Here is a 15,160-nt window from a genome sequence, read left to right as displayed (position 1 = left end):
ACATTAGATCATGCTCCGTTCCATTGACAATGCCAAATGTTTGCAAAGTTAGTTGGGTTTTTTGTCATTTCTCTGGTAAAGTATTACATAAAAGTAAAAGAGGAAAAGAAAATGAGGATGATGGTCTCAAGCCTGATCCTAAATTATGAAGATTATTCAGTGAAAGTAAACTCATCTCTTCAGTAAACAATCATTGTTATTTAAGAATGAAATAAAATATAATCTGTCTTGTATTTTACATGAATTTTTTTCATATGCTTGCTAATTTGTTTGGGTCATATTATTACAAATTAGGGCTGCTGTGAAAAAAAAATTATTGAGGACCTACAGGCTCCATGAATTGAGAAAGTGTGAAAACCTCTGGGTGAAAATCATTTTGCTGTTAGGTGGTTTTTGTATTTCTGTACAGTTACTGTTATCCCATTTCTCCTCTTATATACTACACTGTGACCAACACCTTCTTACAGAACTTTTATCTCCATGAAGGGTTAATGGCTTTGATGAACATTTTAAGGCTGAGCTGATCTCCAAATAATTAAAAATCAACCCAAAATGTGTATCAGTAGATTACGAGAAAATATTTTTTTACAGTACCAAAGTGATTATTATTTTTTAATCTTTGAACATTTGGAAGGTAAAATATCCCCTTTTATTTATGAGCAATTTCCTTAACTTTACTTTGTTTTACTTTATTTCCTATGTGGTAATTAAACATGAGAACATAACACCTGCCAAGTAACCACAGTCTATCATCATTAATTTATAAATGATTTAATATGAACCAGAAATCAGATTTTTTAATTCAATATTTTGTAAAAATATAGACAACCATATGTGTACATATTATATACATGCTACAAAGTATACTAAACATTCTCAAGAGGAACAGGAAACTTAATTGATTACTAGTAGAAAGATTACAATGTAAATTTATTCTGAACTCATTAAATGACCAAGTGATCATGATAAATAAATGATCTCTCTTCAAAATATTACTTTGATACCAAGATTTAAAACCATTTCAAATGGTCATTAAAAGTTTAGGAAAGAAAATATTTTAAGCTATATCTTAAAGTTGTAAGTTGATTTTTCTTTGGAGAATAAAGTGAAAATGGCATAGCTAGAAAGTGATATGTTTTTTTTTTAATATAGAATTGCAATAGGAGATCGAGGCAGCTGCTTGGCATTTATCACAATCTATATGTTATCATGCTTACCTCATAATCCAAGTCCAGGTAATCAAACTCTCCATTGGTGCGAAAATGCTGCATGCTTCTGTCCAGGGTGAGGTTAATGCTTCGTCCCTGGCGCTCAATGATTACAGAGTGCCAGTGATGATCGTCCAGCAGGCTTCCGGTCATGACAGACGTGTGGCCATATATGGGGCCAAGCTGGTTGCTTCCTGAGTCAAGGCAGTGAAAAGAAACAAGGCAATGACTACGTGGCAGTATACCTGGGCAGCAGTAGATCTTTCCTTTATAACACCTAAAGGCTGATGTGTTCCCCAAAGTTCTTTCTATTGAAATCAACACAAGACATGTCACTATATTTAAAATAGTTTTATTTTTAAATTACAGAAAAGTTATTAAGGATGGGAAGAAGCCTGCTCCCTTCAAAGGGGGGAAAATGCATTTCTTTCCCTGTGCAATGAATTTTGCTAAATTTGGTGAGCTCATTATAAAGTCCACATCACATGAGTTCTGGAGCCAGTGTCCTGGGTGTCAATGCTGGCTATGCTCTTGATATGCTGTCTGATCCTGGGCAGGTCGATGACTTCTCTGGGCCTCTATTTCCTCATGCAAAATTGGGGAAATAATAGTTCCTGCTTTATGAGATTACTGTGGGAATTATATGAGTTAGGTGGTGCTAAGAACTCAGCACTCCCTGGCATGTAGTGAGTGTGCATTAAATGTTACCTGAAACAATCTATTCCTATTATTGTTGCAATTGTTATTGATCAAGGAAACAGAGCATGATAGTTTCTAGTTCTGTCTGTCTCTAGAGGATATGCTTTTAAGGACTATACAATATTTAATGGCAAGGAAAATTTACTCGTTATACTTTAAAATCAATGCATCCAAATATATATACATAGCATTAATCCATGTTTTGAAATAAGATCCACATAACAACAAGAGTGGAATAAATAAATAAGAATAGAAGGTTGTTAGACTACAAAATAGTTACTTAGTTCATCTCCAGATGTCACACTTTTTACACCATTTTCCATTTTATATAATCAAGTATTGCTTTTTATGGTGAGAAAAGACTAAATACTATACAAAAGAATATGGTTTAAGAAAATAGCATAATAAGAGAACTTCAAGATCAGCGAACCATTAAATTATTCCTTTTTTCATATTTAGGATGGTAATGATCCCTATCTATTATATTTCCTATGGTTTTATTAGATCATATTTTCTTTGCTTTTGGAGAGGAAATCAAACCTTGATGCGTGATTTCAACCGTGATTATGATTGTGACTGTGTGTATAAGAGAGGGAGGAGAAGGAAAGTAGAAGTAAATCTAAGTGAAAAGCCTATACTCAATTTTATTACTTTAAAACATTTAGACTAGAAGACTGAGCAGCAGCCAGATATGCCTGATATTCAGTCAATGGTATTAAAGAGTGACAGTAGATATTTGTGTGGATATATTTCCATTGTCGTAATAAATTCTATAGTCAGTCTATAAAACTCTAGAAGTAAATTGCTTTCTGGCGAAAAGGTAATGAACTGTTTTTGTGAGGTCACATTGTCTCAGAACAATGTCACACCTTTATAGAGCATAGTGGTTTTTCAAAGGTTATTCTATATATTTCATTTGCAAAAAAGGAAGAAAGAGAGGGAAAATTTTTGAAAAAATAAACTTCTGTAGATATAATCCAATTACTTTTTGTAGGTGTATGCACGTTAAAAAAAATAAACCCAAACCTTAACTTACAATTTGCTTACTGTTCCCTCTCTCCTTTCCCTGTATTGGATCTTGTTTTAGAAAATAGGCTATATTCCCCAAGTAACACAAGAACTGTATGTTCATTATTACAAGTAGAGAACATAATGAAGAATAAACACATGAAATAGTAACCCCTCATACTTCTATCATTCTATTTCCTTCTTGACTTTTTTCCATATACATGCATTTAAATGTATATTATATTTTAATGTTATGTATACATAAATTCATATATATTTAATATAATAATATTAACACCATTTTTTTAATAATATATATTGAGGGGTGCATGGTCTGGGAACCGAATCCGGGTCTCCCACATGGAAGGTAAGCATTCTACCCCTGAACCACCCATGCACCCCCTCTTTATAATATTTTATCCTAGTTTTCATTTAGTCTTTCATAGTGAATATTTCCCATATAATTAAAATTATTCACAGAAATTTTAAATGCATATCAACAGATTTCTGTATGTTTATTTTTTTTTCTACTTTTGACATTGTAATTAATAGTGTAAAGTAAACCCTTGGGTTTAAATCCTTGTAGACAGTTCTAATTATTTCTTTATGATTATGGGACCAAATATGGTTTTAAATATCTACAAACATGTATCAAATTTATTTCTGAAAATATTTTCCTATTTACAGAACAGTACAAAGAGTCCTTTTTGTTGCATCCATACTCACAAAAACGATAACATAATTTTTAAGTTTATTTACTTATTCAACCATCAAAAATTGTTACCTTTTCATTTTATGATGCATTTCTTTTATAGCTAGTGTGGCTGGAAATTTCAGGTTTTTATAGAACATTCATATTTCTCCTTTGATGACTTACTTTTTATGTGCATTGCCTATATTTTCTTTAAAGTCTTGGTAGTCTAAAGGATTAGTATGAATTATTATTCATATGTGATATTAAAACAGTATTTGTTATTTGTATTTTCCCAGGTTTTGGTATGTATTTTACCAGAAAACTTTTTAATATTTTGTTTAATTAATGAAATCCAACTTTTTTATGATTTTCCATTCTTTTTTCTTATAGACATTATCATTTACATCACATTTAAATTGTGAACATGAAAAGATTCATATTAAAGGGTAAATATTATCAGACACTATATCAAATATTATCTATAAAAACTAAGTGAAGTGTTTTTTTAGGATAATATTGATATTCAAAGTAAGGAAAAGGTAAGACTTTTTTATAGCAATCTATAATTTACAAGGCATATTCAAGAATGTTTGGACCATTCAAATTGTTAAGGAAGTCAAATAGACAGGGTTTGTTTTGGTGTATTACTTTGGGGTAGATTTAATGTGAATTTTAGTATTTACATAATTTAGAGTATAATATTTTTGCAGATTTCTAGCATTCTGACAACAGAAAAAATATAGAATCTATAATATCATTCAAATAATCATTGCATAAAGCCTGAAATTTTTAGCTAAGCAAGAGAAAGAAATATTATTTTTTGCCTGAATTGTAATTTTGAATATAAATCTCTGTCTTGTGGATATTCTTTTTAGCTTTAAGCAAATCCTGGAAATAGTATCAACATACAGACACACATTAGTTTTGTCCACTTAAACACAAAACAATCCAAAGAAAACAATATTTCCTTCCTTGAATTCACTTCTTTCTCTCGCCAACATTTCATTTAGAAGCTTCCCTCATTTCTAGTTTATTATATTTGCAATCTTCATTCTCACACCTCTCATCCTCTCTTTAACTTTGGCAAATACAATTTCTGACCTTTCTTCTGCACCAACAGCGACTTCATATTGCCAAAGCTAATATTCACTTCTCTGTCTTCATTTTATGTGGCATTTTAGAGGAATTCAACACCGTTCACCACCGTATTCTTTCCTTGATCTGATTCCACATTATCTTTGTTTTTCCCTATCTCATTGTCACTTCTTTCTAGTCTTCATTTTAGCAACTTCTCCTTCTCTCAATCTCATATATTCAACTCCCTAATAGAAATCTCTTGGATGTTTGATAGGCAACTCAAATGCACTATGTCCAAACAGGTCTCTAGAGTTCCTCCTTAAGTTTTCTCTATTTCTAAAATGGACTAATGTCCATTTAGTAATCAAACCCAAACTCTAGGAATCATCCTTTATTTTCTTTCTGTTATTCCTACCACATATCAAATCCATCACTTACTTGTAATTAATTTACCACAAAAATTAACTTCCCAATAGACACATTTCTTTGCACCTCCACTGATAACTGCCTTCTACAATCCAAGATCATCTCATACCTAGACTAGGTATTAGTACTATTTTGATCCTCTTGTTGATACAAGCAATTTTTCTTAGCGATGTCTCAATGAAATTTTTTTTTTTTTTTTGCATGGGCAGGCACTGGAAATTGAACCCAGGTCTCCAGCACGGCAGACGAGAATTCTGCCACTGAGCCACCACTGTACCACCCCATCTCAATGAACTTCTAAAAATAAGATTATGATGACCTCCATATTAAAACCTTCTGATAGATACTCATTCTTAAACTAATATCTAAACCTAATGCAGGCACAAAATGGTGGAGTAGGACGTTTTACAATTTGCTTTTGCCACTAGAAAAATGAATGAACTGGAAAAAAGTGACTGGAATTAACTTGGTGGTAAGGCTGGAATGAGACTGGACATGTTGAACAACTACAGGAGTACCAGAGGAGGAAGAAGTCTGCTGAGAGTTCAGCTTTTGTGAGTGAATGGGGACCAGTGACCAGCCCCCATTCATCATGCCCATGGCAGCAACTGTGGAAACTGCAGCAGCTACAGAAACATAACCCATACCCTGGGTGCAGCTGGCTGGATCTCGGACAGCAGAGGAAGCCTTGTGCTACAAAACTTGGAGTGGAGGGTTGATGTCAATCTAACGAATTCGTAATGGACCAACATGACTCTGATGAGGGATCATTGGCCTTTTGGGTAACAGCAACTTCTGGCCTCATACCAGCATCCATCCAGATGTAAAAAGACAGTGCACCCTTCTGGCTTTTTGTTTGTATGTTTGTTTTTTAATTCAGTGTGCAAGATTTTCCTGAACTGGCAGATTCTTGAGGGCCTAGTACACTGGCTTTGAGCAGGCTCTCTCCACAGCAGCATCAAGCCTCCCGCCAGCATAAAGAAACAGTGAGTCCTTTTTCATTGGTTTTTATTCTTGCGTGTCATGGCGATTTTTAGTTAGGCAGACCTCTGAGGGCCCATTGCAAATGCTAGCCTTGGTTTTGTCCCTGTGGGCAGAGACAATCTCTGGCCTCACACCAGCATCTGGGAAGTAAGGAGCAGTGAACTTTTTGTTGTTGGTGATGGTTTTCATTCTTCTCTAGGTAGGTGTTTCTTAATGTCCTGAATTACTGAGGGATGGTCCAGTCATGAGAGAAAACAGAATTTTATGGGAAATATTCTGGAGGAAGCTCATTCTCCGGAATTACTTATCAAAGATCTTAGATCAATTGTCCAAAATAGGATCAGTGAACTAAAGGAAACCATGAACAAAGAGATAAAATAAATAAGGACAATAAAATATGAACATAATGACTAATTTTAATGATGAATTAGAAATTGTAAAGAAGAACCAAATGGAAAGTCTAGAGTTGAGAACTACAATAACTGAAATGCAAAATTCTACAAGAGGAATCAACGGCATTTTGGAAGAAGCAGGAGAAAGGATCAGTGAACTTGAAGGTAAGACAACTGAAATAGTCTCATCTGAGGAACTGAGAGTGAAAAGAATGAAAACTAAACAAACAGAGCCCAAGGAACCCGTGGAACATCAAGTGTAACAAAATCCACCTCATAGGTGCCCTAGAAAGAGAAGAGGGAGAGGAAAAGGGATAGAAAGAATATTTGAATAAATAATGGCAATAATTTCCTAAATCTGATGAAAGTTATGAATCTACAAATTCAAGACACCAAAAGATCTACATTGAGGCACATTATAATTACACTGTTCAATGCCAAGGGTAAAAAGAGAATCTTTAGAAAAGTAAGAGAGAAATCACCTATAAAGACCTTTAATAAGATTTCCATCTGACTTATCAGTAGAAACTATAGAGGCCAGAAAACTGTGTGAGGACATATATAAAGTGCTGAAAGAAAAAAAAAATCCAATAATAACATATCTAGAAAAAGTTATTTCAAAAATGATAGTGAAATTAAGATATTTCCTGACAAAAATAAAGCTGAGGGCATGCATTACCACAATAATTGCCTTACAGGAAATGTTAAAGAATTCTTTCATATTGGAAGGAAAGGACACTAGACAGTAACTCAAAGCTGAGTGAAGAAATAAAGACTTCCAGAGTAGGAATCATGTAGGCAAATATAAATATCAGTATGATTGCAATTTTTATTTGTATTGCTGTCTTTTGTTTTTCATATGACAAAATTCAAATGCATAAAAAACAAGCATAGGGCAGTGCGATGGTGGCTCAGTAGCTGAATTCTCGCCTGCCACACTGGAGATTCCCGTTGCCTGCCCACGTAAAAACAAACAAAAAACAAGCATAAATCTTTGATAATGGAGATACAAAGAATAAAGATGTAATCATAACAAGAGCAACCTTAAAGGGAAGGGCAGGGAGATATAGGAACTATCGAATGTGTGGGCTATTGTAATCAGGTTGGTATTAACACAAATTAATAACTTGGCATTTTAAGTAGGAAAAGAAAAGCAAAGTAACCAAATGCTAGCAGAAGGAAGGAAATAATTGTGACTAGAGTGGAGATAAAAGATAGAGAATAGAAAGACAATAGAGAGAATAAACAAAACAAAAGTTGGTTCTCTGAAAAAAATCAGTAAAACTGACAAACCTTTAGCTAAACTGACAAAGAAAAATAGAGAAAAGACACAAATAACTAAAATCAAAAATGAAAATGGTGATATCACTACTGGCCTTATACAAATTTTAAAAAATGATTTTAAGAGAATACCATGAATGATGTACACTAGCACATTAGATAATCAAGACAAAATTAAAAATTTCCTAGAAATAAAAAGAATTACCTAAATCGACTCACAGAGAAATAGAAAAACCTCAACAAACATGTAAGAAGTACAGATTGAATCCATAATCAAAAACCTTCCACCAAAGAAAAGTCCAGGACCAGATGACTCACCAATAAATTCTACTAAACATTTCTGAAGTTCTTCCAAAGAATTCAAGAGGAGGGAACACTTCCTAATTAATTCTGTGATACTGGAATTATCCTGATAGCAAAGCCTGGTAAACACATCACCAGAAAAAAAAGTTACAGATCAATGAATAGAGATGTAAACATCTTAACAAATACTATCAAATAAATGCAGCAGCGCATTAAAAGGATTATGCAACATGACGAAATGAGAATTATCCTAGGAATGCAATGTAGTTCAACATATGAAAATCAATCAGTGTAATATACCACATTAATAGAACAAAGGGAAAAAAGTAAACTTGATGATCTCAATATATGTGTGAAAAACATTTTGCAAAATCGAGCACTCCTTCTTGATAAAAAAACACTCAGAAAACTAGGAATAGAAGGAAACTTTCTCAACATATTGGACATTTATGAAAAACCCACAGCCAGCATTTTACAGTGGTGAAGGATTTAAAACGTAATCCCTAAGATCAGGAACAAGACAAAGATGCCTAGTTTCACCATTGCTTCAAAATTAGATCAGAATGTATAACCAGAGACATTTGGCAAAAAAGAAATAAAAGGTATCCAGTTTTAAACGAAGAAGTAAAACTATCTCTATTTGTGGAAGATGTGATTTATATATAGAAAATCCAAAGGTATCTACAAGAAAACTGTTAGAGCTAATAAATGAGTTCAACAAACTGACAAAGTACAAGATCAGCACCCCAAAATCAGTTGTGTTCCTATATGGTAAGAATGAACAATCCAAAGAGGAAATTAAGAAAACAATTTCATTTAAAATAGCATCTAGAAATAAAATATCTAGCAATAAATTTGGACTTGTACATTGAAAACTACAAAACACTGCTGAAAGCAATTAAAGAAGACCTAAATAAATGGCAAGATTTCATTTTAATGGATTGGAAGAGTAATGATTAAGATATAAATATTATTGAAAGAGACTGACAGGTCAAATTCGTATCTATCAAAATTCCAGCAGCCTTTTGTGCAGAAAGGGAAAAACTGATTATTAAATTCATGTGGAACTGCAAGGAGCTCTAAATATCCAAAAAAAATTTTAAAAAGAAGAACAAAGGTAGAGGACTCATGCTTCTGGATTTCAGACAGTGCTACAAAGCTACAGTAATCAAAACAGTGTGGTATTGTATAAAGATAGACAAACAGACTGACAGTACAGAATTGAAACTTCAGAAATAGACCTATACTTCTATGGCCCATTGAGTTTTGTTTTTTTCTTTTTGTATGCTGTATGGCAGGGTCACATTTTATTATTTTTCCATGTGAGTATCCCATTATTGCATATTCAGTTGTTGAACTTTTGTTTGTTTTTTGCTTGTTTGGTTTGCCTATTTGTCTTTTGGGAAATGCTGGACCGGGAAACGAATCTGTGTCTCCCTCATGGCAGGTGAGAATTCTACCACTGAACTATCCTTGCACCACCCCCAACCCCCGCCCCATTGAGTTTTGATAACAGTACTAAGTACATGCAGTGGGAGAAATGATAGTCTCTTTAACAACTGATGCTGGGAAAGCTGGATATTCACATACAAAATAATCATACTCTTCCCTCACACCAAATACAAAAATCAACTCGTAATATATCAATGACCTAAATAAATGAGCTAAAACAATAAACTCTTAGAAGATAAACATAAGGGCAATTTTTCATGACTTGGGATTTAATGATGGATTTTTATATGTGACATCAAAAGTACAAGCAACAGAAGAAACAATAGATGACTTTGACATAATCAAAATTAAAACTTTTTGTGTGTCAAAGGAAATTTTCAAAAAAGTGGAAAGACTACCTAGAAAATAGATAATAGTTGCAAACCATATATTGGATAAGGGCTTAATATCCAGAATATAAAAATAACTCTTACAATGAGATAACAAAAAAAATCAAACACCCCAATTTAAAAATGGGCAAGGAGTTGAATAGAAATTTCTCCAAAGAAGATACACGAATGGCCAATAAGAATATGAACAGATGTTCAACATCCTTAACCATGAGAAATATACAAATTATACCCACAAAGATGGTTATTATTTGCAAAAATAGAAAATAACAACTACTGGAGAGGATACCAAGAAATGGGAACTTTAGTACATTACTGGTGATAATATAAAATGGTGTAAGCACTGTGAAAATTAATATGGTGGTTTCTCAAAAAAGTTAAATATAGAATTACCATATATCAGGAAATTCAACTTCTGGGACTATACCCAAAGAAAGTGAAAGCAGGCAATCAAACAGATACTTTTACACCACTATTTATGGCAGTATTATCCACAAAATCCAAAAGGTTGAAATGGCTGATGTATCCATGATAAACAAAACATGATACATATACAAAATGGAATATTTTATGGCCGTAAGAAAGAATGAACTTATGAGACATGCTGCAACATGGAAGAACCTTTTAAAATATGTTCAGTGAAATAATCCGGATAAACAGGACAAATATTATATGATGTCACTTATAAGAGATGATCAGAATTAGCAAATTTGTAGCAATAAACATAGAATAGAGGTTACTGGAGGATGGGGAGTGTTTGTTGGGGAAAAACAGATGAATGGTATATACAATTATATCTCAATAAAGCTGTTAAAAAAATATCTAAACCTTTTACTGTGCCCTATAGGATCGTATCGGATTTGGACATTTCAAAACTCTGGGATTTTATTGCCTGTCCCTTTTTCTCATTCCATTTATCCATCACACCAACCAGCTTTCTTCCTGTTCTGTGAACATGCCAAATCTTTGTCTTAAATGATCACTTCCTCCAAAATACTTTTCTCTTGATGTTTTCATGGTTAGTTTTTAAAATCATTCAGCTCTTAGCTTAAACATCTCCTCAGAGAGGACTTCTCTCATTACAGATTTCAATGATGACTCCTCTTGCTTCTGAAATCATTATCATATTACCTTATTTAATTTATTTTATGGTACTTATCATTATTGGAAATCATTTATTTTTATTTAGTTGTTTTAAAATAATAACAGATAACACATTCCCTGGCTCTCCACTAGATAATAAACTTTATGAGCTGATGGGCTTTGTCTATTTATTCATTACCCTATCCCAGAAACTAATAAAATACCTGGGCATAATAGGTGTTTCATGAATACTTTTTGCATGGGTAAGTATCTTCATATACACTGACCACTGTGAATTAAGATTGTATCAATATAATGTAAACTATTTTATAACTTTACAGTTTCTTAAATGAAGGGCCTTAAATATTTATTGAGAGACTAATATGTGCCACACTGCATAAAAAGTCAAGGCATACCTAAGTTTAAACTGAAGACCAGCTTGGCTTTTTTCAGTTCCAAAGTAATGTAATCTCCTTGCTGTCCTTCTCCGTGCAAGATTACCCCTTCACTTTCAGAAGTTTTAAATTTCAAGGCAATGACATCTTTCAGTGTTTTCATCTTCTTGTTCCTGAATCTATACGGTAACACAACATGGCCATCAAAGTTGATAACATCAGCCCCTGAAAGAAGAAATAAATAACAAATAGTTCAGTCATTGTATGATGCCATCCAGTGTGAAGTGCATCCATTTCCAATAGGCGTCTGCACAAAATGAATGAGAATTAAAGAAGAGCTTTTCCTGAGAAATTTGGTGTCCCAGGTTCTCATTCTATTTCTTCCTTGGCTTTACAGTGTATCCTGCAGGAGATTTTATGGGAAATTTTTATAGAGAATGTTCATAGAAATTTTTACCCATATAAAATCTTGCTTCACTTATAATACAAATAAATAGACCAAATGCATGTATTACATGCTTCATATTCCTACTTGGGAATTTTTAGTTTAGTAGGGAATTTAGGATTTTAATGTTTTCTTGTGAATAATTCTTCATGATGTTTTTACACATTTTATTTGTAGATTTGCTTTTCTTTGACATAAAAATGAAGGCACTAGAAATTCACTATTTGATGGTATACTCATGATTTAACAATTTTTATATTTCACTATATTTTAAATAAGCTTTGTAGTAGTACTCAGAATACATAGCCAATTAAACTTTAGGGGACTCCTTAACGTTTTCTCCTAGGCATTATGGCTGTCTCAAATTCCTTGTTAGCTACTTGAATTTGTAAAGTAGAATTGAGCTGTCAATGTTTTTCAATACTCTGAACACAGATGTACTCACAAATCCAGACATGATTTAAAAGATCAAATATTATGACTACATTAACTCTAATTTGAATCTAGGGTATTCATAGACATACTTAAGTTACATAAAGTTTTTAGAAATATGGAAAATGTCACCATTTTCATAAACAGGTAAATGTGGGGATTAGTTTCACATTTGCCACTTTTTCACACTAGAAATGGAAAATGTGGTAATCTTATTTGGCACTATTGCTCAATGGCTTCCTAATTCATGGAAAGGCTCAAAGAGGAATTGCAATTACTGTGATCAAAGTTTGAGTATAAGTAGAAGCTTAGTTATCATGATTGGACTTTATCAGTAAACACATTTTAAAGATTCCTTCCTTTTAACTATTTTTTCTTGTATGCTGTATGGTGGGGGTTATATTTCATTCTTTTTCCGTATGAGTATCCAGTTATTGCAGCACCATTTGTTGAATTTTTGTTTGCTTTTTGTTTGTTTTTGGGAAGTTCATGGACAGGGAATTGAACCTGAGTCTCCCCCACAGCAGGCGAGAATTCTACCACCGAACTACCCTTGCACCCCCAAACTATTATTTTTTAAATCATAGGAAACTTAGTTAAACTGGATAGCTCTAATTACCTCAGAATCACAAGCACTGATGAAGCCAGCCTCTTGGTTTGGGCAAGGTCTGCCTAAAGAACTCCACAGGGAAGTATTAGAGAAAAATAATAGCAAATTTAAAGTCTGTCAGAGAAATATTTTCCCGTCTTATATACTAGTTCTCTGGCACTTGTTTTCTTTAATTACTGCAGGGAATATTTAGGTTATTCTCATAACTGGAGCATACTTTCAGATATATCCTACACCATGGGCTGCAGTTATTGCAGAGCTCCCAGGGCATCTGATTGTTTGTTTGTTTGTTTTTCCTTTCTGCTGTTACAAGCTTTTTCTCTTATTATATAATTCCATAAAGTTGAATTGTCATGAACACAGTTATTTCAAACATCATTTATAATCGAATCTAGGTTTTCTTTTCAAATCACTGATGGCTTTCACTTGCACCAAGATATGTATCCCATTAATTCAAACACATATTTAAGTTTTCAAGTAATAAACTATTAATTAATAGTTTTGGAATATCACATTCTAAAAATTTAAGAAAGAAAAATATAATTTTGAAGTTTGAGTTTTACTTCTTATTAGCAATTCTTTACTGCCCGTAAAAAGCCTTTCTTAATCAACAGAATTCTGTTCTCTGCAATCATGAATCACAGTGGTTTATTTAACTATGGTGGAAAAAAATCAACCATTAAATCTTGGCTTTTGCTAACACTGCAAAGCCAATTAGACTTTAGCTTAATCATCTGTGCTGTTACAGCTGAATTCCAATTGCAATATCTTTATCATTTCTGATGAAAGATAAAGAAGAGAAAAAAGGGAATCTAATTTTTAGATCCCAGGCTGAATTTATAATCCAGCAGTTGATAATTACTTTTGCTCTTGAAAAATGAATAAATGCAAGAAAGAAAGAGGGAGTAAATTTTAAATTCTTAAAAGAAATTTTGTAGTCAATTTTATACCACTGAAAGTTGAATCACAGACACAGCATTTTTAATGCCCCTTCAGTATATATGAATTAATATAAAATATTTCCCATTCAGTTTTCAGTTAGTAACAAGCTTAGATAAAGGGGAAAAAATCACTTCTTCTATATTTTCTCTTAAATTCAGATCTGCACTCAGTTCCAGGGACAGTAACCATCACACATGTCTCTGTCTTACTTTTAGGGCAATAGAAAAAAAAGTGACAACCGATAGGAGTGGTTTATTTCTTCAGGCAGGACATCACAACAACAGGAAGGAAAAGGACTCCTGCGGCCTGAGTCTCTTCTTACAAAGTATAAGTGGCCAGTGCTCAGCTGGGAAATTGATAAAATTCTCTGTAAGCTAGATCTTCCACATTCATGAAATCAAAGCTGTCCTTACACGAATGCATTAAATGCTTCTAAAATGTCAACATTTTCTCATGTGATCTCAGAACCAATTTAGAAATTATAAAATTCCTAGAAATAATCTATTTACGCATAATCACATATTACACTTTCATGAACTACCGTGAAATAATGCAAATAACATCCATCAGAGTTTAGGTTTATTTCTGACAAAAATACATTAAAATTTCATTTGACATCTAATCCTATGTTGGGCTTGTTTTGGGGCAAGTCACTTTGTTTTCACTTTCCTATTACCCCGATCACTTATCACTCCCTAGAATTCAGTTTTCTGTGCAGTGATTAAACATGTCTGGTTGAGCTGTTTAAGCAATCTGAACAGTAGCAATGGCCAGTCAGAAAGTGAATGCAAAATCATTGTGTTCCCACAATTTTGTTTCTAACAATAACTCAGAGAGCTGGTAATGTGCCCAATTCATCAGATCATCCTGGGAGAGAAGGCAGGTTTGTTTTGTTTTTTAAATTTCATTGTTACTTGGTCTTTATTTTCTGAATTCAGATAAAATATTTTGGAGAAGAGTTTAAAAATTAAAAAAAAAACACCTTTGCAATATTTTATTTTACTACAAATGTAATATATTTTTACTGCTAAAAATAAACAGGACAGAAATATAGAATATAGAAAGTTAATTCCTCCCAAAAGAGATCATTAATGTTAATGGATCAGTGCATATTCATCTAGATTTTATACATTCACCTACATATCTATCCATCTATCTAATGGATGGAATAAACCACACATAATATTTGGGAGAATTTATTGGTGAAGCATTTGGGCCTGGAGTTTCTCGTGTAAGTTTTGGTAAGTAACTTGTTCAATGTCACGGAGAGGTGAGGGTAGGATTTTGATCTATACAGTCTAGCTAGGTACTATTAACTATTATAAGCACTTTATATAAAT

At 33.0% G+C, this 15,160-nt stretch overlaps 1 protein-coding gene across 1 annotated transcript in view; it reads right to left on the bottom strand.

Moving 5' to 3' along the window:
- Positions 1–15,160, bottom strand: part of CNTNAP2 (contactin associated protein 2) — a 1,376,829-nt gene that overhangs the window by 1,285,242 nt on the left and 76,427 nt on the right. The window contains exons 3-4 of the mRNA XM_077159101.1: positions 11,413–11,616; positions 1,218–1,402 (exon numbers count right to left, since the gene is read on the bottom strand). Coding sequence (XP_077015216.1) covers positions 1,218–1,402; positions 11,413–11,616 — 389 coding nt within the window. The remainder of the gene's footprint in view (positions 1–1,217; positions 1,403–11,412; positions 11,617–15,160) is intronic.

This window comes from Tamandua tetradactyla, chromosome 1, assembly GCF_023851605.1.
Source record: "Tamandua tetradactyla isolate mTamTet1 chromosome 1, mTamTet1.pri, whole genome shotgun sequence".
Taxonomy (NCBI): domain Eukaryota; kingdom Metazoa; phylum Chordata; class Mammalia; order Pilosa; family Myrmecophagidae; genus Tamandua; species Tamandua tetradactyla.
The sequence above is the reverse complement of the archived record's forward strand: the minus strand, read 5'-3'. Positions and strand labels throughout refer to the sequence as shown.